The sequence below is a fragment of the Dipodomys merriami genome, unplaced genomic scaffold, assembly GCF_024711535.1.
Source record: "Dipodomys merriami isolate MVZ:Mamm:240054 unplaced genomic scaffold, mDipMer1.0.p SCAF_121, whole genome shotgun sequence".
NCBI lineage: Eukaryota > Metazoa > Chordata > Mammalia > Rodentia > Heteromyidae > Dipodomys > Dipodomys merriami.
This window is the reverse complement of record NW_027202505.1, coordinates 1,918,830-1,946,721: the sequence shown is the minus strand read 5'-3', so window position 1 is coordinate 1,946,721 and position 27,892 is coordinate 1,918,830. Positions and strand designations below refer to the sequence as shown.

The 27,892-nt window shown below is 47.8% G+C and overlaps 1 protein-coding gene across 14 annotated transcripts in view; it reads left to right on the top strand.

The window, feature by feature from the left end:
• Nucleotides 1-16,451, top strand: part of LOC138823651 (receptor-type tyrosine-protein phosphatase F) — a 91,464-nt gene extending 75,013 nt beyond the window's left edge. For 10 of the 14 annotated variants that reach the window (XM_070017107.1, XM_070017108.1, XM_070017109.1 and 7 more), the window contains 16 exons: nt 265-480; nt 1,043-1,197; nt 3,427-3,542; nt 6,616-6,648; nt 7,471-7,568; nt 10,665-10,788; nt 10,954-11,129; nt 11,855-11,974; nt 12,251-12,405; nt 12,484-12,769; nt 12,871-13,049; nt 13,251-13,377; nt 13,600-13,725; nt 13,966-14,120; nt 14,236-14,371; nt 14,791-16,451. In XM_070017107.1, the coding sequence (XP_069873208.1) occupies nt 265-480; nt 1,043-1,197; nt 3,427-3,542; nt 6,616-6,648; nt 7,471-7,568; nt 10,665-10,788; nt 10,954-11,129; nt 11,855-11,974; nt 12,251-12,405; nt 12,484-12,769; nt 12,871-13,049; nt 13,251-13,377; nt 13,600-13,725; nt 13,966-14,120; nt 14,236-14,371; nt 14,791-14,859 (2,271 nt within the window). In that variant the 3' untranslated portion in view covers nt 14,860-16,451. The remainder of the gene's footprint in view (nt 1-264; nt 481-1,042; nt 1,198-3,426; nt 3,543-6,615; nt 6,649-7,470; nt 7,569-10,664; nt 10,789-10,953; nt 11,130-11,854; nt 11,975-12,250; nt 12,406-12,483; nt 12,770-12,870; nt 13,050-13,250; nt 13,378-13,599; nt 13,726-13,965; nt 14,121-14,235; nt 14,372-14,790) is intronic. The other 4 variants (XM_070017113.1, XM_070017110.1, XM_070017114.1 and 1 more) reach the window with 1 other exon arrangement.
• The last annotated feature ends 11,441 nt before the right edge of the window (nt 16,452-27,892 follow it).

Here is a 27,892-nt window from a genome sequence, read left to right as displayed (position 1 = left end):
GTGGTTGGACTCATGTTACACTACCTGTATTATCCTATAAAGGCTGTGGGCAGAACAGGCTTGAGTTCCTTACAGAAATTGAGCCTCACACGTGGTAGAGTGCTGGTCTTGAGCAAAAGACGCTTAGGCACTGTGCCCAGGCCCTGAGTTCAAGCCCCAGGACTAGCCAAAAAAAAAAAAGAAAGAAAAGAAATTGAGCCTTAGGCTTAGAAGCTGATGTGCCAGGCCGCAGCTTCAAGGCCCTCTGTGACTTTGCTCTGGCAGCTTCTAGAGGCCATTGAACAAGGTGGAGAGGGACATCGGCGGAGGCGACAAACAGAGCGGCTGAAGCCATATGTGGCAGCTCAGGTGGATGTGCTCCCTGAGACCTTCACCCTGGGAGACAAGAAGAACTACCAGGGCTTCTACAACCGGCCGCTGTCTCCAGACCTGAGTTACCAGTGCTTTGTTCTTGCCTCCCTAAAGGAACCTGTGGACCAGGTCTGCCTGAGCCAGCTTGACTCTCAGTATCCTGACACCCTAGATCTAATCCAAGACTAGGCCAGTCTTACTTACTGAGAAGCTCCCCATCCCTAGGTCTATATTAGCCCTGAGACATTTAAATCCCTAGCCTAGAGCAGCCCTTAAGATCTGTATTAGGTGGGCTGGGAAGGTGGCCTGCATGCATGCATGAGGCCTTGGGTTCAATTTCTCAGCACCACATAAGCAGGAAAAAAAAGCCGGAAGTGGCGCTGTGGCTCAAGTGGTAGAGCACTAGCCATGAGGTGAAGAGCTGAGGGACAGTGCCCAGGCCCAGAGTTCAGGCCCACTGACCCAAAAAAAAAAAAAAAAAAAAAAAAAGATCTGTATTAGGTATCCCAAGACATTTGACCAAGGCCCCGAAAGCCAGATATAATTTGTCTCTAGACACCCAGTCCTGATCATCAGATCAGGTCTGGGCCAGCCTAAGTCCCAATCCCAGAGCCCCTCTCTAGGCTTGATGGGCAGAAGTTGGAGGGCTCATTAAACTTACGGCCTTTGCTATTCCTCCTCTGGACCACAGAAACGCTATGCCTCCAGCCCCTACTCGGATGAGATCGTGGTCCAGGTGACACCAGCCCAGCAGCAGGAGGAGCCTGAGATGCTGTGGGTGACGGGCCCTGTCCTGGCAGTCATCCTCATCATTCTCATTGTCATTGCCATCCTCTTGTTTAAAAGGTAAATGCTATGCTCAGGGTTTTGGGGGACAGCACCTGCCCCTGGCCTCTCAGGCCCTCTCTAATATGGTACATATGAAGCGAATGTTTTCATTCTAATGTGGGTCCCTGGCCCCTGGGCACAGTGGGAAGCCAGAATGGGCAGAAGCAGTATTTGTATGTGTCAGCCTGGATAGGAAGAGGGCCAGGGCTTTCCATGAACATTGTCTCTGTTTCTATGAATATGAGTGTATGTGTGTTTCCATTTTAGTTTCCAGATGCCACTGGCTGCTGGTTTCTAGCTTTAAACATGATTCCTCGGTGGTTCTCCAGCTTCCTCTCCTACATGGTCCTGGAGAAATCCACACTAATATTCAGTTAGCAGACATTTACTGAAAGCCTATTGTACCCAACGCATTCCCAGCTGTCACACCTCTGTGTCTTTAACAGTTGGTCTTCTTTTGAGTAGTCACAGCACCTGACCCTGAGGTCTCCCTTTCCTGTCAGCTCTCCTGCTGGCCTTCAAGGTGTTTCCAGAGATTTAACTTTATAACCCTTGATTTGAAACAGGCTGGTGGCTTCCAATCCCTTTAGTCTGGAAGTTGAATGCCTGGCTAACCTTGTCTCTGACAACATCCTTAATATGGTCACAGTGAATGGTTCCCAGACCTATGGAGGCTGGACCCTCCTCTGCTTTGCAGCTCTCTTCTATACTGCCTGGCAGTTATCTCCATATCCTTTGTAACTCACTTGTAGCCTCTGGTGTCCAGGAGGCTTTCTTTGGTCCCCAGCCCCTCCCAGACACAGCCCGTATCTCCTATAGAATGCCCCATTAGACAGGAGCTGTGGCTGAGCGTGGTGAGCCTCCTGTCCCCGAACACAGAGCACATAAGCATGCCCAGAGGGAGGGTATCTGTCCCATGCATGTGTCCTGGTCTATGTGTCAGATGTATCTCCTTAGGAGTGCCATTCTCCTGTGCCCCATTGTCCCCCTGACCTTGCCTGGGCCCTGTGCTTCTTCCTGACAAGTTCTTGCCATCCCAGGGTGGTTAGACTTGTGGGTAGTACTGAGTAGTACTGAGTAGCCTTCTCACCCTCACCTGGATCCTGGTGTCTGTGCAGGGGTGAACCCTTCTCCCTGCGTCATGTGGGTGCCTTATGAGGGTCCCGCATTGTCTCCATCATGTGAGAGTTGAGTGTTTGGCAGAAACAATGACCATTCCTTTCTTCTGTCCTTGCCTGTCTTTCGGGACCTAGTAAACAAGAAAGGTAGGAGTTATTCCTTCTCTCTTCACACATATTTCTTTCTTCTTATTCCTGTGCATATGGGCCAGCAGGGAGGGATGGTGCTTTGACCAGAAACCTCTTGCCTACTGGCTTTCAGCAGCAAGTGGTGTCTGGTCAGCACAGCTGGCTTCCTGGTTTGGGATGAGTCCACACTGGCATGAGGGGCAGGTTTTGTCGCTCTTTTGCCTATTCAACTGCATTTCCTCCATAGAGGAGGTTCCTCTGGAGCTCATGCACGATGCAGCCTTCATTGTTTCCCAAGTCTACAGACTTCTCCAGAACTCTCCTCAGGCTCCCCATTGTCTAGAAAGTTATCATGCCCCAAAAGATGATCTTGTTCCACTCTACAGAGCAGCAGGGAATAGTGTCTTTATGTATACACAAGCACACTCGTGAGTTCCTCCTTGACAATATAGTATACAACCTGAAAGTGGACTCTGGGTATTGCTCAGTAGCTGGACCCTGTAGTCTGTCTCTGACCCTGTCTTTATGGATGGGAAGGCTGAGGCCAGTGAGAGAAGACTTTGCCCAGATAAGGTGATACTTTTCTTGTCCCTCCCCTGCTGCTCTGGGAATTTACACAGATACCATGAAGGCCAGACAGCTGGGGCCCAGTTCTCTGTGGTGTTTGCATATTATATGTGTCATTGCATGTTTCTTCCTGGTGCCTTCTGCTGCCTCAGGTTTGGCAGTCTTGGGGACAGCAGCCACTGCCCAGCAGTGACCTGCTCTCTGTCCAAAGGAACCACCAGCCTGTGTGTCCCTTTCTTGCTGCTTGCCCTTCCGTATACTCCACACTCCTGCTGTCTACCACACTCCTGTGTTCTTTCATGTTGAAGCTGCTCTGCCCCTGGCTCCTCTGTGCTCAGAGACCCCAGGATGGGGTGGGGTCATAGGGCACATGGGGCTGCTCTGAGCTTGAACTTCGGGTTCTCATCAACCTCCCGCTCCGCTGCATCTTTAGGAAAAGGACTCACTCCCCATCATCAAAGGATGAGCAGTCCATTGGACTGAAAGACTCCCTGCTGGCCCACTCTTCTGACCCAGTGGAGATGCGGAGGCTCAACTACCAGACCCCAGGTAGGGTGGCTCTTGCGGCTTGTTTGCCCCACTGCTCAGACCACACGGACCTGCAGACTGTGTCACAGGTCCCTGGACTCTCCACTAAAGGACTTTGGGTTCATGCCCCATTTCTTGCAGCCCTTCTTCCTTTTCGTCCTTTTCTTTGGACTAGTATGACTGAGTAGCCCCATATCCAACAAATGGATGGAACCTGGGAACCTCTCAAGGGCCACAGAGCTTCTTATTAGCCCCTGTGCATCTCCAGAGACTCTGGATATAAGATACAAGGAGCCCACCAGAGCCCATATTCCTGCCATGTGGTGGCCAGTCTGTGTACCCATGTTCTGCCCCTCCATGCAAAAGAGGGCCATGTTAGCAGTAAGACATCCACACTTGACCCTTACTGGAAGCTGGCTCAAGGTTTATCATGCAAGGACAGGGACCCAAGCTCAAGGTTTAGTACCTGTCCTTCCTCCTCAGCCCCATTCATGTCTTGTCTAGCGATTTCTTCTCTACAGTCTAGTGAACAGCTAAAAGCTCACCTCCCAGAAAGAGACCCCCATTCAGGGTTTGGAGGCTTTCTTGGCTCCTGGAACCTCTATTTGCATTTTGACACTAACAGAGGGCTACATTACCTTAATGATAATCTCAGAGCTCTGTGGCAGAAGTAACTCTCGTGTTCATCCTCATCCTTGTATTTAACCTGCAGTGGGTTCTTGTTGAATGCTTGTGAAATGAACACACAGCAGTGGAACAAATGAATGAACTAATGAGCACACACAGAAGGCTTGTATTTGTATGAGCTAGTTATTACTGCATATCAAATTATCTCACACTTAGTGGCTTAAAACAACAATTATGTATTCTCTTTTACAGTTCCTATGAGTCAGAAATCACACAGGGCACAGTAGGAGCAATGTCTCTATTCCCAAATGTCTGGGCCCTCAGCTGGAAGACTTCAAGGCTAGGAGATAGAACCATTTAAAGTAGAGACTGGCACACTATGGCTAATGCCAAATACGTTCCCACTATGTTTCAGAAATAAGGTTTTGCTCACTTATTACTGAGGATACTACACTATGAAGGATGGAAGAGATAGCTGATGACTGCAAAATCTTATTTGCTTTTTGGCCTTCCATAGGAAAAGTTTGCCAACCTATAGATGGTAAAAACTGGTTCATTTAGGCAACCTTTAGTTGATGAGCAGTTACATTGTTAGAGCCAGGTGCCAGTGGTTCACGCCTGTAATCCTAGCTACTCAGGAGGCTGAGATCGAGGATCACGGTTCAAAGCCAGCCAGGGCAGGAACACCGATGAGACTTTTTTTTTTTTAATCATATTCTCATGGGGGCTGGGAAGGTGGCTCAGTGGTAGAGTGCTTACCTCGCATGCATGAGGCCCTGGGTTCGATCCTCAGCACCACATTTAACAGAAAAAGCTGGAAGTGGTGCTGTGACTCAAGTGGTAAAGTGCTAGCCTTGAGCTGAAGAGCTGACACCTCCCAGGTCCACAGTTCAAGATCCACTACCAACAAAAAAAAAAGTCTCACAGACTTTCCTGTCCAGGCTGGCTTTGAACCGCAATCCTCAGATCTCAGCCTCCTGAGTAGCTAAGATTACAGGTGTGAGCCACCAGCTCCTGGCCTCCGTGAGACTCTTATTTCCAATTAACCACTAGAAAACCAGAAGTGGCTCTGTGGCTCAAGTGGTAGAGTGCTAGCCTTGAGCTAACAAGCTGAGGGGCCGCGCCCAGGCCCAGAGTTCAAGCACACAACTGACAAAAAAAAAAAAAAAAAATCTAAAGGAGATGCATTCTCTCAAGGCCAGAGCAAGAAGGAAGCCCAGGGAGGAAGGTGGTGTGCAGTGTTAATGAAGGGCTGGGAAGGTGGCTCAGTGGTAGAGCACTTGCCTTGCATGCATGAGGCCCTGGGTTCTATTCCTCAACACCACATAAGCAGGGGAAAAAAAGCCGGAAGTGGCGCTGTGGCTCAAGTGGTAGAGCGCTAGCCTTGAGCTGAAGAGCTGAGGGACAGTGCCCAGGCCCAGAGTTCAGGCCCCACGACTGAACCCAAAAACAAACAAACAAAAAAATGAAGGATGGATTAAGACCTGTAAGGCAGACATTGATACAGGGCAAACAGGTGTCTGTGAAGCTAGAGCTGGGAAGAGCTATACAAGGGATTGGGGACCAAGTGACCTAGAGTAGAGAAGAACCAGTGTCTCTGGCTCGTGAGAACTTGCAGGGGATGGGGAAATGTGCAGGCATTGGGTAAGTACTTAGAAAGAGATGAGAGAGGGTTAGGGAATGAAAAAAAAATTATCGGGGTTGGGAAGTTGGCTCAGTGGTAGAGCGCTTGCCTTGCATGCATGAGGTCCTGGGTTCAATTCCTCAATACCACATAAGCAGAAAAAGCCAGAAGTGGTACTGTGGCTCAAGAAGTAGAGCTCTAACCTTGAGCTGAAGAGCTGAGGGACAGCACCCAGAGTTCAGGCCCCACAACTGACAAAAAAAAAAAAGAAAGAAAGGAAAAAAAGATTTCTCTTAATTTTATTTATTTATTTATTTATTTATTTATTTTGGTCATGGGGTTTGAACTCTGGAGTCTGGGTGCTGTCCCTCAGCTCTTCAGCTCAAGGCTAGCGCTCTACCATTTGAGACACTGCTGTTTATGTGGTACTGAGGAGTTGAACTCAGGGCTTCATGAATGCGAGTCAAGAACTCTACCACTAAGCCACATTCCCAGCCCTTCCCTAATTTTCAATATGAAAGTCATCTAAAAATATCCAAGGCCAAATTTTGATAGCTCCAGAAGGAACAAGAGCTTATTTTGGACTTCACATTTGGTCATACAAAGAGCCCCAAGAGGCCACCCAGGTCTGTGTTTGGGAGCACTCACTCTGGAGGTGGGAAATCAGTCTGCTGCTGGGTAACAAGGAGACCTGTGGTGGGTCAGTTCCTCATCCCTCACTGCCCCATCCTCCTCCCAGACCCCCAGGCCCTCCACTGCCTGATCTCATATCCAAGTGACCAAAAAAGGCAACCCAACTCTCTTCTCTACCCCTATTGTTTTTCTGGTTTGTTTTCTCTACAGGTTCCAGTGCCCCCAGTTGCCCGAATATCTCAAGTTAGTTTTCAAAGTTCCCATGTTTGGGGAAACTTTGGCTTCCATGTCTTTTTCTACTCCTCTCATCCCATTTCCCTTCTGCTTCTCACTTCCTTCTTTGCTTTTCCCCACCTTCATCTCTTCTTTCCTCTCTCCTGACTGTCTCCTCCTCTCTTTACTCCTCTCTTCTGCCTACTTTTCCTCCAATCTCTTTTCTTTCCCACTGGCCCTATCTGTCTCTTTGCCTCCTTGCCTCTGCCACCTCTAGTCTCAGTCTGACACTTGTCTGCCTCCTGTCTTCTTGGCTGTCTTTCTCCAGTCTTCCTCTTCATTTGCTTCTCTCTCTGTGTATCTCTGAGTCACACTGTCATTGTCTCTATACTTAGTGGCCATTTCATCAACATAATCAGTGCCTGGGAAGGCAATATCACCAAGTCTCCCCTGGTAACTGATGCCAGTGAGGGGCAGGAAGGCCATCTCTGGGCAGATGTGGTGGAAATCCAGCTTCCATCCTTTCAGCTGTGATGACCTGGGCTTCCAGCCCCAGCCTGGGAGGGAAGAAGCTTCTTAATCCTCTTGAGCAGACCTGCCAGGCTGAACCCTGTTGCCCTCACTCAGCGGTGTGTCACCTAGACATGCTCCCATGTGCTGACAGCACACACATCTGCCACGCCCCAGCCACTATGTGTACTGCCATCCTTGTTGCTGCATGTGCTGCTGTCTCCATGCCACCCGTGCTGAGTGCTCCATGGTCACATTTGCACATACATACATTGGGGCTGTCTCAGCCATCTTGCTCAAATCTCATGCTAATTCTACTTTCCTATGCCCTACCTCCCCCAGGTATGCGTGACCACCCACCCATCCCTATCACTGACTTGGCAGACAACATTGAACGCCTGAAAGCCAATGATGGCCTCAAGTTCTCCCAGGAGTATGAGGTGAGACATCCCCAGTCCCCACTCATGATGTGATTGGCCTGGACCTAGCCAATAACCAGTTCCTGTCTTGTCCCAGATCCCAGCTAGGACTGGGGTTCTAGACTTTCTTGGTGTACAATGAGGAGGGTCAATAGCACCAAGTTTCAGCTGGGGGAACTGATGGTTCTAGGTATTGGGCCTGGCCATGGGCCTGCCTGGACCCTCTGGTAAACCGCTAAAAGGTGCTTCAGAAGGTAATTTGGTAGATGCTCAGATATGTGCCAGATGCTATTAGAGGCTAGCATAGACTATATACAACACAGATCAATAACCATAGTCAGCAGAGGTTATTTCACAACAACTAGGCACTGGGCATCTTCTCTTTCTGTCATCCCAGACTATTGAAATGGTACTGTTACTGCCCCGTTCTATAGACCAGAGGGTGGGTCTGAGGGAGGGTCAAACAACTGATAAATAATAGAGCCAGGATTCTAGCCCATGTCTGCCTAACACCCAGTGCCCTATACTTTTGTGGGCTCCATCCACTCAGTGCCTGAGGTAACGGTGTCACTGAGCCTCCTGTGGTGACCATCACCAGAAGAGCTGTCCCAGTGGTTATGGTAGAAGCCCAGCTCGCACACTGTTAGCTGCCACCCACCTGTGCCCACACGTTCACTCCAGATACCACAGCTCACTGATGAGACTTGAGACTTGCTACTCAGGCCTTGACTTCCACTTGCCAGGGCCTCAGGTTTCAGGATATGAGGGTTCCCAGCAAAATCAGCCCAGGAAGGAAAGTTCATGAGAAGTAATAAAGGTTAGACCAACTCTTCTAGGTTTTTGCTGGCCTTCTGGTCAGATGTTCACTCTTAGCAGTTTATATTCTTAGCCCTTCGAAGGGCCATGTACCAAGTAGATAGCAAAGTTGGTGAACAAGGTTTTCAAAGAGGAACTTAAACTTTGGTGGACATAGGAATGAGCATATTTGCTGCACAAACTTCTGCCGCTACTGTAGAGGCAATAGGACCTGCTTAGCTATAACCTTGCTGTAGTAATGAAGCTTATAAATTGAGCCCTGTTTTCAACTCTTTATCTGGCTAGAAGGCCTCCTTTGTCTTTTATTCTTATTCAACCTGTGGCATGTCCCATCCCTACCTTTCTGATGAGGCTCTGTCTATTGTCTAGACTCAAAGGGTTTCTGCTCACAGATTCCCCTCATTTCTCTCTGATCTAAGCTTTTCTTACAATACCTCTTCCTTAGAATACCATCTTTCTCTGACCACTTAAGGCAGCTGTGGGCTCTCCCTCAGCTAGGTTCCCATAGCTCAGTTAATGTTAGTGCTCTGAGGATATGAAAACAAATGTCTTCAGAAGCTCAGTGGGTAAACATGGGCAGACAGGTAATCAGCGTTGAATGTGTGACTGAATATCTACCCTGATATATTTAAATATATATTAAATTTTCCCAACATGCAAAGGGAAGAGGCTGAGAGCACTGAAGCAGCTTGAGTGTGGGTGTGATCATGGAGGTCTCATGGAAGCAATGGCACCATCCCATGGAAGTAACAAGGCTGGAGCCAAAATAGGAAGTGTGTGTGTTATGCAGAGAACTATGGTTATGTCCATCAATGACAACTGAACCTACCCCATGAAAATTGATGAAGAAATGCATGAGAGTGCTTCTAACAGTGCCAACTGCTAACACTTAGCTCTTACCATTTCTGTTCTTTGAGGCCATGATTAGCATTAAGGCTTTTAAGCAGAAACTTGACGTTCAGATCTGTATTTTCGAAGGATTGTCCTGGCTATAGGCCAGAGTAGATTGGAATAGGGCAAGAGAGAAGAGGCAGGGAAATGGCGATGCAAGCCTGAATTAGGTGGAATGACCAAGGGCAGTCGTGGCAGATTGAAGAGAGTTAAGGAGAGGAACACTAGATATGGTGAGCGATGGGTAGAAATACAGAGATTTTGAGGTAGACTTGCAGCTGCTGGCCTGGACTTCAGAGTAAATGGATGATTGTGCCCTCTATTGAGAAGACCTAGCAGTAGAACCAGGTTCAGAGGGGAACCTGATGAACTTGACTTTAAAATTAAATTGAGATGGTTGCCAGTGGCTCATGCCTATAATCCTAGATACGCATAAACTAGATAAACTACCCAAAAAAGCCAGAAGTGGTACTGTGGCTCGAGTGGTAGAGCACTAGCCTTGTGCGTAAGAAGCTCAGGGACAGCGCCCAAGCCCAGAGTTTAAGCCCCAGACTTGCAAAAAAAAAAGAGAGAGAGAGAGACAGAAGGTGAAAACACCTAGTGGAAATCTCTAGGAAGCTGCCAGATACTCAAATGACAGCTCTAGCAGACAGGTATAAGAATCCTGTGAAGCCAGGCACTGGTGGCTGAGACCTGTAATCCTAGCTACTTAGGAGGCTGAGATCTGAGGATCACAGTTTAAAGCCAGCCCAGGCAGGAAAGTCTGTGAGACTCTTATCTCCAATAAACCACCAGAAACTTGGAATTGGTGCTGTGGCTCAAATGGTAGAGTGCTCACCTTGAGCTGAAGAGCTGAGGGACAGTGCCCAGGCCCAGAGTTCAAGCCCCATGATCACAAAAAAAAAAAAAAAAATCCTGTGAGCAGTAAGGGTCATCTGGGAAGAGTTGTAAGTGAGAAGAAGCCTGTGTCCTACCTGCAGGAAAGGCAGGTCGGAGGAGCAGATGGAGAAGGAATAGACAAATAGTTGGAACAGAGCTGCCAAGGTGCACAGTGTCCAGAGCCTTCATCAGTTTCCAACGTGGCCCAAGTAGCTGACTCTATCTGCTTACTGCTGGTTTCATTAGCTGAGAGTACACTGCCCTTTCCCTGGCCCCACCCCATCCCATACCACTCTAATCACTTGAGGGGATTTGGTGCTTGGTTACAGGAGCTATCTGTCACATTCCAGATAGAAGACCCATCGCCTTTGGGGCTGGGGGGGGGGGGGGCTGTTCAATCTCAGCAGCACCATGGATAGAGGGTAATGTGGCCTGCAGAGGGATGATGGAGGAGCACAGCCCAAGAGGCTGGGGTCCCAGGAGGCAGTCTCTTGTCTTGTCCCTTACCCCACCTGCTTCTACTTTCCACAGTCCATTGACCCGGGACAGCAGTTCACGTGGGAGAATTCCAACCTGGAGGTGAACAAGCCCAAGAATCGTTATGCAAATGTCATTGCCTATGACCACTCTCGAGTCATCCTCACCTCCATCGATGGTGAGCCATGGACAGCACCATCTCCTACTTCCCTGTTTTCCTCCTCTTTTCTCACTGGGGTAAAAATTCATTGTAGAAGATGCTCTACTCTTGGGTGCATAAAAGCCTAGAGGATGGGCCTGGGGGCCCTAGGTTAATGCTGTCCATGTCCTTTTCCCTCTGCAGGGGTCCCCGGGAGTGACTACATCAATGCCAACTACATTGATGGCTATCGCAAGCAAAATGCCTACATTGCCACACAGGGCCCACTGCCTGAGACCATGGGTGATTTCTGGAGGATGGTGTGGGAACAACGCACAGCCACTGTTGTCATGATGACACGGCTGGAGGAGAAGTCCCGGGTGAGATTGAGGGGCCCTGCAAGGACGTGGCTGAGAAATAACTCAGTCATCAGGTGGTGTTGGACACCCTCTTCTGGTTCTGTGGACAGAAGTTCCTCAAGGAATTCCCCAAGTACTATTCTTTTCCTGGGATATTGTTATATTCCAAAAGTACTGGGGTATCCGGGGGCTTGAGGGAGGAGTGGAGATGGTGTGTTCCCCAGATGCTCTTAGGTTCCTGAGATGGTAATGTGTTTCACCAAATGCTATCACTTTCTGGAATGCTAATGTGTTCCCCAGTTGCTGGCATGTTCCTGGGGTGTTCACATGTTCCCCAGATGCTAGAGTATTCCTGAGGCATTAACACATCTCCTAAGTTAATTAGGAAGAAGAGCTGCTGTTATCTGCTTTTGCACTGCAAAGCACTGACTGGAACATAAAATTTACAGAGCTTGAAAATGGGGCATAAACGTTATGGGTAAATTTGGCAGAAAATGTGCCTGGTGTGATCTGGTCTTAAATAAATAATTTTCAATTATGGCCCCATTCCACCAGTGAGGGCAGAGTTAGTGACACAGTAATGAAGCTTGGTGAAGGCGAGAGACCGTGCATCTGAAAATTTGGGGTAGCCAGACCAGGTAGCCAGATGGGCTGAATCTTACACTCTGCTCTTGCCTGTCAGTGTTTGAGCATGCTCCATCATTGTCATGTACCCTCTGCCCCCTATTCTGTTTGTCCCTCTGCAGGTGAAGTGTGATCAGTATTGGCCAGCCCGTGGCACTGAGACCTACGGCCTCATTCAGGTGACCCTACTGGATACAGTGGAGCTGGCCACCTACACCATGCGTACCTTTGCCCTCCACAAGGTATTGATGGCCCCAAGTGCCATGAAACTTGCCTTCCACTTAAACCTTGTAAGGACAGTGGACTGGAATGGGGGTGCTGGCCTGGGAAGTGAAAGGATAGTGTGGTGTGACAGACTCTGTTATGGGAAAAATGCCACAACTCCTTCAGGGGGCCTCAGGTGACTCTGAGTCCTGAGTAGGGGGAGAAGGGTCTGGTCCCAGTGACGGGTCCATTCTGCCCTGGGTCATGGCATACCGACTCCTAGTCAGGACCTGTCTCCCAACTTTACTGTCCAGAGTGGCTCCAGTGAGAAGCGGGAGCTGCGTCAGTTCCAGTTCATGGCCTGGCCAGACCATGGGGTTCCTGAGTATCCAACTCCAATCCTGGCCTTCCTACGACGGGTCAAGGCGTTCAATCCCCTGGACGCAGGGCCCATGGTGGTGCACTGCAGGTGAGAGGCACAGTGCCGTCAAATGGGGTAGGGTGGGAGGTGGGGAGCAGTGCCCCAAGCTAAGCCCATGTCCTGCAGTGCCGGTGTGGGCCGCACAGGCTGCTTCATCGTTATTGACGCCATGCTGGAGAGGATGAAACATGAGAAGACAGTAGACATCTATGGCCATGTGACATGCATGCGATCACAGAGGAACTACATGGTGCAGACAGAAGACCAGTATGTTTTCATCCATGAGGCGTTGTTAGAGGCTGCCACGTGTGGGCACACAGAAGTGCCAGCCCGCAACCTGTATGCCCACATCCAGAAGCTAGGCCAAGTACCTCCTGGGGAGAGTGTGACTGCCATGGAACTTGAGTTCAAGGTGGGGCTTGGTGTGCCTCCTTCACCTCAGGGGCTTGGACTGGGCCAGGGGGATGGCCCCTTACAGGAGGCCAGGCCTAACCAAACCCTTCCTCTTAACAGCTGTTGGCCAGCTCCAAAGCCCACACATCTCGCTTCATTAGTGCCAATCTGCCCTGTAACAAGTTCAAGAACCGCCTGGTCAACATCATGCCTTATGAACTGACCCGGGTGTGTCTGCAGCCCATCCGTGGCGTGGAGGGTTCTGATTACATCAATGCCAGCTTCCTGGATGGCTATAGGTCAGCGCGCTTGTCCTTGCACCATGATGCCTTGGCCTGCTCCTTGCTGGTGGGATGGTAGCAGAGCAGGGCCAGCCCAAAGACCAGAGGGGCTGGCTGGGTAGAACAAACAGTGAGGACATACTGGAGGAGAGGGGCCAGGCAGTCTTGGGAGGTGGGGGCAGCAGCACCTCCAGTATATGCAGTCTTATTTTCATCCAGACAACAGAAGGCCTACATAGCTACACAAGGACCTCTGGCAGAGAGCACCGAGGACTTCTGGCGCATGCTGTGGGAGCACAATTCCACCATCATCGTCATGCTGACCAAACTTCGGGAGATGGGCAGGGTGAGCCCACCCCTCCCTCTAGTGCCCTTTCCATACCTGGGAGAACACCAGCCACCCTTGGGAAACATGCCCCTTTTACTCCTTTCTCCTTTCATACCATTATCTTAGCCTCAGACCCTCCTTTTCACCACTTCTGGAGTCTTGTCCCAGAGTCCTGAAGCCTGTCACTACCTTCACCTGTCCTCTCCACCTGATCATGGGGGCTGGGCATTCTGTTCACAGGAGAAGTGCCACCAGTACTGGCCAGCAGAGCGCTCCGCTCGCTACCAGTACTTTGTCGTTGACCCAATGGCTGAATACAACATGCCCCAGTATATCCTGCGTGAGTTCAAGGTCACAGATGCCCGGGTAAGTGTTGAGAGTATGCCTGTTGGCACAAAGGTGTGTCCATCACAGCATGTGATCATATGTGGGACAGAGGCTGACCACAGGATATCTGTCAGAATATAAGGTGGGGTACGGGTTTGAGGCTGTGGCGTATCTCCTGGATGGTCTTGTGGGTACATGTCTGTGTTACTGTACTTCTGGCCTAGAGGGGCTACAGCTGAAGGCCCTAAACCTTCACTGTTTCCTGTCCACCTCTCCCAGGATGGGCAGTCAAGGACAATCCGGCAGTTCCAGTTCACAGACTGGCCGGAGCAAGGAGTACCCAAGACGGGTGAGGGCTTCATCGACTTCATTGGGCAGGTGCACAAGACCAAGGAGCAGTTTGGGCAGGATGGGCCCATTACAGTGCACTGCAGGTGGGGCTATTCCCATGAAGGGCTAGGGGTGGAGGGTCATCCTGAAGGCCTGGCAGACCTGCTGCATGAAGCAAGCAAGCAAGCAAGCCTCCTGACCCAGCTGTTCCCTAAACAGTGCTGGTGTGGGCCGCACCGGAGTGTTCATCACTCTGAGTATTGTCCTGGAGCGTATGCGCTATGAGGGTGTGGTGGACATGTTCCAGACCGTGAAGACCCTGCGCACACAGCGTCCTGCAATGGTGCAGACAGAGGTATGCGGACCAGCAGCCCTCCTTGCAACCCTAGCTGCCTGTGCTTATAGACAGACATCTCTAGGCATATATGTTTATGTGACAGGCATTTAGCATTGCCTGTCTGTCCTACTTCAGGTGCAGTAGAGACAAGTAAGATGTATTCATTCTGTAGCTCAAGACTGAAAACTAGTGGATTGGTTTTGTAATAGGATTGGGCACAGCAGTCCTTGTGGGGTGCAGCTGAACATGGTTTATAGGTAGTTACAGGGACCTGGGAGAGAGAGGAGCAATGAGCCTTCAGATGCTCTTTCCCCCTTCTGGAGATGCTATCTGCATCCAGCAGATGCTCAGTCTCTGGCCAGCATGAGTGCCCTCAGCTTTGTGGTTAGGATATCTATTGGCACTGCCTTCATTGACCAGCCTCCCTGCCCTTGCAGGACCAGTATCAGCTGTGCTACCGCGCAGCCCTGGAGTACCTCGGCAGCTTTGACCACTATGCAACGTAACTACTGCTCCCTCTCCTCCGCCGCCCCCACTGGGGGGCTCTGGAGGGGACCCAGCTCCTCTGAGCCATACCAACATTGTCCAGCCCTCCTGCACGGATGCTGTTGCCAGTGAAGTACAGCCCACTGGGATCACTGCATCGGGAACATTGCCACACCAATCAGAGAGCCCAGACCATCTGGGCGAGTAAGTGGACTGGCAGTCAGGCTCTGTTCACCAGGCCCAAATAGAGCCCGCTTCAAGCTCTCTGTTCAGCTCCGAGTTTCTCATGCTTCTCATGGGTGGGGATGGGGGGGTGGGGCAAAGCCTCCTTTTTTATTTTTTAAGTTTGGGTAGAATAGGGAGTCTAGCCTCTTCCCTGTGTTTTCCTTTTGTAAAACCTTAATTGCAGAACGGGCCACTAGGGGTTGGAGCTCACTTTGTTTTCTTTTTGAGTTCACTTTGGATCCTTTTTTTGTATGGCTTAGTGCTGAGGGACAGAGTGTGCGTTCCTCACGTGGAGCTGGGGCCTCTAGCCTGAGCGAGACAAGGCTGTGGACTGGAGGCAGTGGGGCTGCTCTTCTAGCCTTTCAGATGAGATCTTGTTTCAGCCAAATGCAGGGAAACACAATTTTTTTTTTTAAGGTCTTTGTTTTGTTTTTCCTTTACAGCCTTTTTTTAGGCCCCACAGACAGTGGTAGGCGGGGAGGCGATAGGAAACACACATCCCCAGCCATCTATTCCAGTGTGTGTTTAACATTCACAACAGCCCACAACCACAGACATGTCTGGAGGAGCCTGGCAAGGCGTTCCTCATCACCATCATGTTTGCAAAGGTTTAAAAAAAAAATTTAAAAACGTGAAAATCAAAAGAAAAAAAATAAAAAAGAGAGTCATCCCTGGCCTCTACTTCAGATGGCCAAGAAGGCGACGACATGTACCTGGGACCCACACCGGGCCTGTAGAGCCTCACAGTCCCCTTGCATTGCATAATGGCCAGTGCAGACCATGGGGTTCCAGACGTCTGGCTATGCGAATGGCACAAGTTAGGGCATGGACCACGCCCCACACACCTCAGGGCCAAGCCAAGGCATGGCTGGCCCTTCTGGTCCAGGCCAGTGGGCCTGGAAGCACATGTCTGTCCTCAGCAGGGGCCAGATGGATTTTCTCCCTGGTTTGCAGCTGTTTTCAAAGCCCCTTAAAAAGTTACTCTTTTCCACTTCTTCAAGATGCCCTCATAAACCAATGTGGCAAGACTACTGGATTTCTGTCAATGGTACTATAATCTTATTATCTTGGCTTGCTGAGGGGCAGGGAGAGGGCCTCTTCCTCTAGGCAGGACTATCTAGATATAGGTAAGTGGGGGCGGGAAAGGGTTTATAGCTGTTTTAGCTGAGGGACAGGATGCCCAGGTCCCGAAATCTAGCTCGGCTAAGTCAAGATCAACAATCCAGGGTTGGAAATGTTGGGTGAAACATTCATTTTTACCTTGTGGATGCTAGTGCTGTAGAGTTCACTGTTGTACACAGTCTGTTTTCTATTTGTTAAGAAAAACTACAGCATCATTGCATAATTCTTGATGGTAATAAATTTGAATAATCAAATTTCTTAAAAACTGGGCCTCTGTCTCAGCTCTTTTTGGATCCAGAGTCTGGGCTCTAAATCAGTAACTTGGGTGGGTTGGAGAGATTTCATGCTTCTGAGGACTGTGTGGCCATCCAGTATTCATCACAGGATGGGCTCTTCTACATGACTGCCTCCTTAAGCTCTGCGTCATAATTGTGAAGAATACCAGGCCAGGGAGCATATAATTTATATGCCTTGCCTCTTCTCATAGGTTGCCATATGCAGTGGGCAGGAATACTGGGTTCCCTCTCCCTCAGGCAACTCCCTCCAATTCCCCCCCCCACACACACACACACCTCCACTCTAAGAAATAGGATGTTTCTGTGACCTGAGTGACTTGGAATTCTTTCATTGTGGATACTGGTCACCAAAAGCACTGGCACACAGCAACATCTACTCCTTGAGCCTTGTGGCCTCTCTAGTGGTGATCACGTCAGTCCTGGAGAGTTGTAAAATCATGGCACTTCTAGATACAGAGGTAAAGATGAAGAATAAGTGGTGAAGAAAAACACCTGAGTCAGCAGTTACTTCAGGAAAGAGCATCATGAGTCATCTTGGAGATTCTGTAGGTACCTAATCCACAGGGAAGGCTTCCTGGATAAGGTAATAAGCTCAATTATGAATGTTTCATAGAGTGAGTAGTGGTTTGTTGTAAAAGGCAGGAAAAGCATTCCTAATGGAGAGAATGATGTGTATAAAGGTTTGGAAGCATGAAATAAACAGGAAGCTGTACGAAGTTCAGTGTGGTTAGGTAGGGAGACACAGCTTAGAAGAAGCCAAATATTGAGTTGATTGTAAAGGGCACAGGAGATTCTGGTGAGTGCCTGTGATTGAAACCTAGCACCAGCTTTTTTTGTGTCCCTAGTACCTACTTCAGTGCCTGACATCTGTCACCACTCAGAAAAAGGTCATCACACATTGCTTGAGTTGTGATATTAAATTTGAATGATTAGGTCTGAGAATGTGGCTTAGTGTTAGAGTGTTTGCCTAGCATGAGTGAAGCCCCAGGTTCGATTCCCCAGTACCACTTACCCAGAAAAAAAAAGCTGGAAGTGGAACTATAGCTCAAGTGGTAGAGTGCTAGCCTTGAACAAAAGAAGCTCAGGAGCTGGGCGCCAGTGACCCAAGCCTGTAATCCTAGCTACTCAGGAGGCTGAGATCTTAGGATCACGGTTCAAAGCCAGCCCAGGCAAGAAAGTCCGTGAGACTCTTTATTTTTTGTTTTTATTTTTTATTTTTTTTCCCACTCCGCCCCATCCCCTACCGTGAGACTCTTATCTCCAATAAACCACTAAAAGACTGGAAGTAGCACTGTGGCTCAAGCGCTAGAGTGCTCGCCTTGAGCTGAAGAGCTCAGGGACAGCACCCAAGCCAAGTTCAAATCCCACAAAAGACAAAAAAAGAAGGCAGCAGCAGCTCAGGGACACTGCCCAGGCTCTGGGTTCAAGCCAAAAAAAAATATTTTTATTAGCTAAATAAAAGAATGGACTATGAAACATTTTTTTTCTTTATTTTGGTCAGTCACGGGGCTTGAACTCTGGGCTTAGGTGCTGTTCCTGCGCTCTTTAGTTCAAGGCAAGTGCTCTACCGCTTGAGCCACAGTGCCACTTCCGGTGTTCTAGTGGTTTATTGGTGGTAAGAGTCTCACGGACTTTCCTGCCCAGGCTGGCTTTGAACCGTGATCCTCAGATCTCAGCCTCTTGAGTAGCTAGGATTACAGGCATGAGCCACCAGCGCCCGGCCTATGAAACATTTTCATGTGAGATGAATAGCAGGTTTCCACTTGAGAAACACCAGCATTCAAAACTGCCTCGGACAGGCTCAATCTTAAGTGCTTTATGGAGCAAGGGCTACAGTTCAGGGCCTGTGTAGAGGACTCTTTTTTTTTTGGGGGGGGGGTCCAGTCATGGGGCCTGAACTCTGGGCCTGGGCACTGTCCCTCAGCTCTTCAGCTCAAGGCTAGCACTCTACCACTTGAACCACAGCACCACTTTCGGCTTTTTTCTTTTTTTTTCTTTTTTTTTTTTTGCTTATGTGGTGCTGAGGAATTGAACCCAGGGCCTCTGGCTTGCAAGGCAAGCACTCTACCACTGAGCCACCTTCCCAGCCCCTGCGGCTTTTTTCTTTTTGCTTATGTGGTGCTGAGGAATCGAACCCAGGTCCTCATGCATGCAAGGCAAGCGCTCTACCACTGAGGCACCTTCCCAGCCCCTGTAGAGGACTCTTTACTCAAGGACAAGGAGATTTCCATCTCAGAAATCATGGGCAGCTGAGCATCAGAGCTGGGCCCTTACCTGCTGGTGTTTTTTCAAGTCCCTGTTCCATTGTCTGATGTGGGTCCTCCCTTTCCTGTCCTCTTATGCCACACCTCCCACCTACCTCCATCCCTTCCTCCCAAACTTTCACATTCAACTTGTTCCAGACTTCCACATGGCCTCCTGAACCTGTTCAACAATCTGCATTCTGCTGTTATCCCTAGGACTGCTGCCATACCATCTATCTGGTCTCCTTGTCCCCAGCCCTGTCCTGATCAACCTATTCTCCACAGTAGCAGAGTGATCCTTCTCATACTAATACCCTGTCCAAGCCCTGGGGTCAGCCCCAAGTCCTTCCCCATTTCCCAGATTCTACAGCACTCGACCCCTTCTCCTCCCTCCGTGCTCCCCAGCCTTGCCCTGTCTCAGTCTTGCGCTTTTCCACAAGCTGTTTTAGATCGTTCTCCCTATCTCTCTACGTGGATAGCCCCCTATTTTGTATCGCTCAGCTGCTAAAAAAGATTTCCTTGAGAAGCTATTCCTAACAAAATTACCTGAAATATATTTGTTCGTGTAACCCATTGTGTGAATTAGGTTCTGTTGATGCCCATTTTATCTTTTAGAAGCCAATGCTTTAGGCCAGGTGCCAATGGCTCACACCTGTGATCCTCGCTACTCAAGAGGCTGAGATGAGGATCACGGTTCAATCCCAGCGTGGGCAGAAAAGTCCCTGTGAGACTTATCTCCAATTAACCACTTAAGAGCCAGAAGTGGTATTGTGGCTCAAGGGGTAGAACGCTAGCCTTGAGTTCAAAGAAGTTCAGAGACGGTGCCCAGGCCCTTACTTCAAGCCCATAACTGGCCAAAAAGAAAGAAAAGAAACCGGTGTTTTAGCGGGGCACTCATAGCTCACACCTGTATTCCTACCTACTCAGGAGACTGAGGATTGAGGTTTAAAGGCAGTGCAGGCAAACAAATCTGAGACTCAACCTCCAAGTAACCAGCAAAAGGTATTAGATGGATAGCAGAGCAATCAATGATTGTTCACATCTATAATCCCCTCTACTGGAGGCTGAAATCAGAGAATCAGTTGGAAGGAAACCAGCCTGAACAAGAAAGTCCATGGCATCTTATCTCCAATTGACATCCCCCACTCCCCAAGCCAGAAGTGGAGCTGTGGCTCAAGTAGTATAGGACTAGCCTTGAGCAAAAAATTCTGGGACTAGCCGGGGCCAGTGGCTAACGCCTGTAATCCTAGCCACTCAGGAGGCTGAGATCTGAGGATCACAGTTCAAAGCCAGCCCAGGCAGGAGAAGCCATGAAACTCTTATCTCCAATAAACCACCAGAAAACTGGAAGTGGCACTGTGGCTCAAGTGGTAAAGTGCTAGCTGAAGAGCTGAGGGACAGAGCTCAGGCCGAGTTCAAGCCCCACAACTGACAAAAAAATAAAAAATTACGGGATAGCACCTAGGCCCTGAGTCCAAGCTCCCCACCCCACCCCCAACCCAATGTTTTACCTATTTGTGCAACAAAGTGGCACCTGGATATGGAATAAACACCATTGAGCTAACAGATAGCTCCCTTGGGGGCATGTGTATTCTAGCATGAGATAGAGATGGATATGAAAAATAGTGAATAAACATATTTTGGAAAGAGGATTTGAGGAAGACTTCAATGTGGTGAGGGATTTTTGAGATAGAGGAGGCCACTGGTACAAAGGCCCTGGGTGGAAATATGCCTGGTATGTTGAGGCTAAGGTGGCCTTGACACTGAGAAAGGGCAAGAGAGTAGCAGAATCAGGTCAGGAGGGGAATGGGGCAGAAGTCCAAGTATGAGAAGTGTCCAGGTGATTATCTTGAAGACAGGGCTGAGGGTTAGCCAATAGACTAGAAAAGAAATAGAGAAGGCTAGATAGAGGCTCACACATGTAATCCTAACTACTCAAAAGGCTGAGATGTGGAGAATCTCAGCTCAAAGCAGACTGGATCTATAGGATTCTATCTCCAACTAACCAGCAAAAGGCTTGGCTCAGAGTTTGGTAGAGCACCAATTGTGAGCAAGAAAGATGAGCTAGAACACAAGGGCCAGGGACCAGCACCCAAAGAAGAAAAAGAGACAGAAGGAGCCAGAGCTGGTGGTTCACACCCATGATCCTGAGATCTGAGGATCACGGTTCAAAGCCAGCCCAGTCAGGGAAGTCTGTGAGACTCTTTTTTTTTTTTTTTTTTTTTTGTCGGTCGTGGGGCTTGAACTCTGGGCCTGAGCGCTGTCCCTCAGCTCTTCAGCTCAAGGCGAGCGCTCTACCACTTGAGCTACAGCGCCACTTCCGGTTTTCTGGTGGTTTATTGGAGATAGGAGTCTCAAGGTCTCTCCTGCCCGGGCTGGCTTTGAACCGCGATCCTCAGATCTCAGCCTCCTGAGTAGCTAGGATTACAGGCGTGAGCCACCAGCGCCCGGCTTGTGAGACTCTTATCTCCAATAAACTACTCAGAAAAGGCTGGAAATGGTGCTCTGGCTCAAGTAATAGAGCAATAGCCTTGAGCAAAACAAGACTCAGGAACAGTGCCCAGACCCACAGTTCAAGCCCCAGGACCAAATTAAAAAAAAAGAAGGAAGGAAAAAAAGAAATAGAAGAGTTACTCAGCAGCTTAGGCCTGAGCAACTGGAAAGGTAAAGTTAGCATTTATTGAAATAGGGTTAGAATCTGGCAATTAATATTACCCCTAGGGGTGCCTAACTCCAGAACTGTCTCCACATAAAAGGGTTGTAAGGATGGATGATTCTCTTTCAATGTAATGATTTTTAATTTTGTTTATTAGTGTACATTAGTAATAGAAGGGTAGCTTTCTTGTGACATTTCCACACAAGTGTATAATATATCCTAATCCATCTCTTCTCACCTACTCATCATTCTCCCTTCATCTCCCAACATAATCTTAACAGCCTCTTTGTTCTACTTCATGGTAATTTCTCTAAAGTGTTAATATTAATTTTAAAATAAGCAAACTTTTAATATTGTCTGGGATTAGTATAGTTATTATATTCTGGGATTAGTATAATTATTATTGTGGGGGAGAGGGGGGACTGTGTCTGTGTGTGTCTGTGTGTGTATGTGTGTTGGTCCTGAGGCTTAAACTCAGGGCTTGGGCACTGTCTGAGCTTTTTTGCTCAAGACTAGTGTTCTCCTACTTGTGACACAGCTCACTTCCACCTTTTTTGGTGGTTAACTGGAGATCAGAGTCTCATCAACTTTCCTGCTTGAGTTAGCTTTGAACCTTGATCCTCAGCTCTCAACCTCCAAAGGAGCAAGGATTACAAGCATGCACCACTGGCACCTGACTCACCTTTTTGTTTATTTTGTTTTTTGCTGGTCCTGGAGCTTGAACTCTGGACCTGGGCACTGTCCCTCAGTTTTTGTGCTCAAGGCTAGTAGTGTTCCACCATGTGAGCCACAGCTTCATTTCCCTTTTTTTTTTTTTTTTTTGTGGTTAATTAGAAATAAGAGTGTCACAGACTTTCCAGCCTAGTCTGGCTTTGAACTGTAATCCTCATATCTCAGCCTCAGTAGCTAGGATTATAGACATGAGCGACCAGTACTTGGCCCATGAGCATGTTTAATAAATGTAGAAGCATGTACACAAACTAGAATCATACTGTTTGTATGTACTTGCCAACTTACCTTTTCATTTTAGTATATTGTAGATTTCTTTCTATGTCAAGGTGGTGTTTTTTGTTTTTGTGATGCTTGGGATCCAATCCTGGGCCATATATACGCTAATCTTAGCTATTCAAGAAGGTGAGATCTGAGAATCGAGATTGGAAGTCACCCCAAACAGGAAAGTCCAAGAGACTATTTAATTAATCACCAAAAAGCCAGAAGTGATGATAGGGCATGAGGCCCCGAGTTCAAGCTACAGTACCAACATCACCATTCCCCTCTACCCCCCAAAAAAGTGTTCTACTACTGAATTCAGCCTGTGTTTTTAAAGCATTTGCTTGTTTTCTGTGTGCCAGTCCTGGGGCTTGAACTGAGGATCTGGGCATTGCTCTTGAGCTTTTTTGCTCCAGACAGCTTCACTTCCAGCTTAGTATTTACTTTCTAATTGGCTCAGTTGTAGAGCGCTTGCCTTGCATGCATGAGGCCCTGGGTTCAATTCCTCAACACCACACAAGTGGAAAAAGCCAGAAGTGGTGCTGTGGATCAAGTAGTAGAGCACTAGACTTGAGCTGAAGACCTGAGGAACAGTGCCCAGGCCCAGAGTTCAGGCCTCATGATGGGGGAGGGAAGGGGGAGAATGGGAGGGCAGGTAGTAGGGAGGGAGAGATACATAGGAGTTCATTTTTTTTTAACTGCTACATACTATTCTGTTACAAATATAGCATGCTCTTTAAAATGGTTATCAGGACCAGGTGCCAGTGGCTCATGCCTGTAATCCTAGCTGTTCAGGAGGCTGGGACATGAGGATCGCCCTTCAAAGCTAGCCGGGGTAGGAAAATCCATGTGATTCTTATCTCCAATAAACCAAGGGGGTAAAAAAAAAAGTGGCACTGTGGCTCAAGTGGTAGAGTGCTGGCCTTGACCTGAAGAGCAAGAGACAGCACCCAGGCCCAGTGTTCAAGTCCCATGACCGACCCCCCCCCCCAAAAAAAAAATGGTTATCAGGGCTGGGAATGTGGCTTGGTGATAGAGTGCTTGCATGAAGTGGTAGAGTGTATGCATGAATCCCTGGGTTCAATTCCTCTGTATCACATAAACAGAAAGAACCAGAAGTGGCTCTGTAGCTCAAGTGGTAGAATATTATCTCTTGAGCAAAAAGCTCAGGGACAGTGCCCAGGCCCTGAGTTCAAGCCCCAGGACTGGCAAAAAAAAAAAAAAGGTCATCAATATAACTTGTGAAAGAAGAACTGAATGTGCATGATAAAGTAGCTCAAACAGTCAAGCTTCATTACATTCTCTGGAACTTTGGATTTCAGCAGTATAATGGTGACTATTTTCACATGCCTTTAGGAAATACGGCCTGCTGACTCCAGGGCTATAAAATGAGAAGGATTTCAGGAATTTACTTGTTTCCTCCCCTCCCCTTTATCTCCCTTTACCTCCTGACTCTGAGATACATTACCTTTTTACAAATTCTTCTACAGCTGCCTTCTGCTTTTTGATTCATCACCTATATGCAGTACCTACTGATTACCCTGTGTGGAAATAAGAAAATTGGCTCACTTGACTTCCTGCTTCCTCCTCTAACCACCTTTCCACTCACCTACTTCACTTTGTCAGGGTTTATAATACTTTCTCATCTACTCATATAATTAAGTCTTTCAATGTAAAAATTGTAAATCAATAAGCATCATTTTTTTTTTTTTTTGGGTCCGGTCGTGGGGCCTGAACTCTGGGCCTGGGCGCTGTCCCTCAGCTCTTCAGCTCAAGGCTAGCGCTCTACCACTTGAGCCACAGTGCCACTTCCGGCTTTTTTCTGTTTGCTTATGTGGTGCTGAGGAATCGAACCCAGGGCCTTGAGCATGCAAGGCAAGCGCTCTACCACTGAGCCACCTTCCCAGCCCAATAAGCATCATTTTTAATTGTTTGTTTATAAAAACAAGTCTTCTGCTTTTGGCTCCTGCAGGATGCTGTCTTTCTTGGATCCTTTTTCACTTGGATATAATTCTCTTCACATGTTTCCACATAGGATTATAAGCTCTCTGATTCTTGCATGTCTCAGAATACCTTTTATACTGACAATCAATTTTAACATTTCTAACTCAAAGGTGTGTGGTGTATGTGTGTGTGGCTTAAAGTCAGGGCCTCCAGTCTCACCTAGCTGTTTGCCACTTGAGCCACATTTCCATATCTGGCTTTTTGCTGATCAATTGGAGATATGAATTTCTCAGCCGGGCACCAGTGGCTCACGCCTGTAATCCTAGCTACACAGGAGACTGAGATATGAGGGTGAAACTCTTACCTTCAATAAACCACTCAGAAAACCAGAAGTGACACTGTGGCTCAAGTGATAGAGCACTAGCCTTAAGCTGAAGAGCTGAGGAATAGCGTCCAGGCCCAGAGTTCAAGCCTCATAATCGACAAAATTAAAAAAAAAAAATCTCAGATTTGTCTGCCCTCAGAGTTGGCTTAAAAGGATAATCCTCAATCTGGGTACCAGTGGCTCACGCCTAAAATCCTAACTACTCAGTAGTCCATGAGACTCTTATCTCCAATAAACCACCAGAAAACCAGAAGTGGTGCTGTGGCTCAAGTGGTAGAGCACTCACCATAAGCTGAAGAGATGAGGGACAGCAAGCACCCAGGCCCAGAGTTCAAGCCCCATGACCGACAACAACAACAAAAAAGGATAATCCTCAAATCTCAGACTCTGGAATAGGGAGGATAAAAGGCCTGGGCCACCAACACCAACCCTGGCCCACTCTGGCTTTTTAGTTGTTGACTCAGAGTTTAAAACCAGTTCAGGCTAGTGACTGGTGGCTCACACCTATTATCCTATTACCACAAGTGAAGCTGTAGCTTAAGGGGTAGAGCACTAGCCTTGAGCAAAAAAGTTTAGGGACAGTGCCCAAGCCTTCACTTAAAGCCCCACGACTGACACAGAAAAGCAAGTAAATTTGTGATGTTTTCTTTTTTTTTTTTTTTTTTTTGATTGGTCTTGGGGATTGAATTCTGGGCCTGGGCACTGTCCCTGAGCTCTTTAGCTCAAGGTGAGCACTCTACCACTTGAGCCACAGTGCCACTTCCAGTTTTCTGCTGGTTAATTGAAGATAAGAGTCTCACAGACTTTCCTGACCCAGCTGGCAATCCTCAGATCTCAGTCTTCTGAATAGCTAGGATTACAGATGTAAGCCACTGGTGCCCAGCTCTTAGGATGTTTTGTTTTGTTTTGACCAGTCCTGGGGCTTGACTTCAGGCCCTGGACACTGTCCCTAAGCCTCTCTGTGCTCAAAGCTAGAGCTCTACCACTTGAGCTACAGTGCTACTTCTGGCTTTTTCTGATTATGTGGTACTAGGAATCAAACCCAGGGCTTCATGCCTGCTAGGCAAACATTCAAGCACTAAGCCACATTACCAGCTTCTTGTAATGTGATGTTTTTAAAAAAAAAAAAAAATCAAATCTGGCATCAGTGGCTTTGGCAAGAAAGTCTGAGATTTTTTTTTGGCACTTTTTTTTTCTTTCTGTTTATGTGGTATTGAGGAATCGAACCCAGGACTTCATGTATGTTAGGCAAGCACTCTACCACTAAGCCACCTTCCCAGCACCTAGACTACCAGCTTTAAGAGGAAAAAGCCGAGCAAGAGTACAAGCTCCAGGGCTGGGAAGTTGGCTCAGTGGTAGAGCGCTTGCCTTGCATGCCTGAAGCCCTGGGATCGATTCCTTAGCACCACATAAGCAAAAAGAAAAAAGCCGGAAGTGGTGCTGTGGCTCAAGTGGTAGAGCACTAGCCTTGAGCTGAAGAGCTGAGGGACAGCACCCAGGCCCAGAGTTCAGGCCCCATGACCGGACTCAAAAAAAAAAAAAAAAACAAGAGTACAAGCTCCAGTACTGGCACATACAAAAATAATTCTCATGAAAGTTACATATGAAATAAGACTGAGTGTATGCTTCCCCTAGATAATTGGCCCTTGGTTTCCCTTAATTGTTTCCCTAGGTGGTTTGTCTTTATTTAACTTCTATTAGGTTTAAGTATCCTCATCTGCTTTGCTTTGTAATTTTATTGGGTTTAATTCCACACATCTTATGTGGTTTGGGGCCTATATGGGCTTTGTGCTTGCTGCATTCAGGCTACTGGTCTTTGAGACAAGATTCTACCAGCAATCCTCTGGCTCTCTAGTAAAGACATAATTTTGACCTTTTAAGTGGTAGCTTCTCTTTCTCATGACAGTTTCTTTGCAACACATAGAATATACAACTGAGCCTGGAATCTTTTTCATTCAAATACCTACCCCAGTCTAAGCCAGAACTGTTCATTTTCCTTTGTTTTATTACCTACACAGCTAAGTCCTCTATCACTGTATATTTTGTTGTCTTTTATTGGTTTGTCTTCTTTAGTTGGTTCTGAGAGTGTGCTTCATGTTCTTCTTACTTCCTTTGCCTATCTGATGCTCTACCACTTGAACCATGCCTCCAGTCTGGCATTCTGTTGGTTAGTTGGAGGTGGAGACTTATAAACTTCTGTCTGGACTGGCTTTGAACCTGGATCCTCCAGATTTGTCTCGTGAGAAGCTAGAATTATAGGCATGAGCCACCAGCACCAGCTCAGGAGGCTGAGATCTAAGGAAAGTTGTTCAAAGCTCACTCAGTGGCAAAGAGCTTGCCTAGCAAGTGCAACGTCCTGGGTTTGATCCCCAGTACCAAAAAAGAAAAGACAAAAAAATACAGTTAAAAAAAATAAGAAAAGCCCACCCAGACAGGAAAGTCTGTGAGACTCTTATCTCTAATAAATTACTCAGGAAAAACCAGAAATGGTGCTGTGGCTCAAGGGTAGAGCACTAGTCTTGAGCAAAAGAAGCTTAGAGCCCACGCTTGGAGTTCAAGGGCCAGGACTGCCACAAAAAAAAAAAAAAAAAAGTAAGCTGACTCCAGTCAGATGTGGTGACACATCCTTGTACTCCTTAGAAACACTTAGAAAAACGTTAATCAGGGCTGGGAAGGTGGCTCAATGGTAGAGTGCTTGCCTAGCATACAGGAAGCCTGAATTGAAGTCCTAGGACTGGCAAAAAACAAAACAAAACAAAAAGAAACACCTGGGAGTAACAGACTTAGTCCATCCTGGTCCTGCTGAATCAGAACTCCACTCTGAGATTTGTATGAGCTTTCAAGACAGAGAAGGACTGGCAATGATGTGTGCCAAAATGTGAGTGGAATTTCTGGTAGTGATATTCCCCATCTATTTGAAATATATTTTCTAGTTTTCCTGTCTTCAACATGCATCTGTCCAAGGTAAAAAACACCACACCACAGTTGCTGATGTTATCCCTCTGCTTGGAGGCCCTTGCTGACACACTTCATCCAAGGAAGCTGGGCGTGGAGTCCTTCCTCCCCCACCCTCTAACAGTCTAGTCTTACCTCCTGCAGTGTTGTTGGTCCAGTAACCATAGCACTGTATTGAAATTATTTTCCTTGCTTCTTCAGCTGTTCAAATAGAAACATAGGGAGGAAAAATACCAA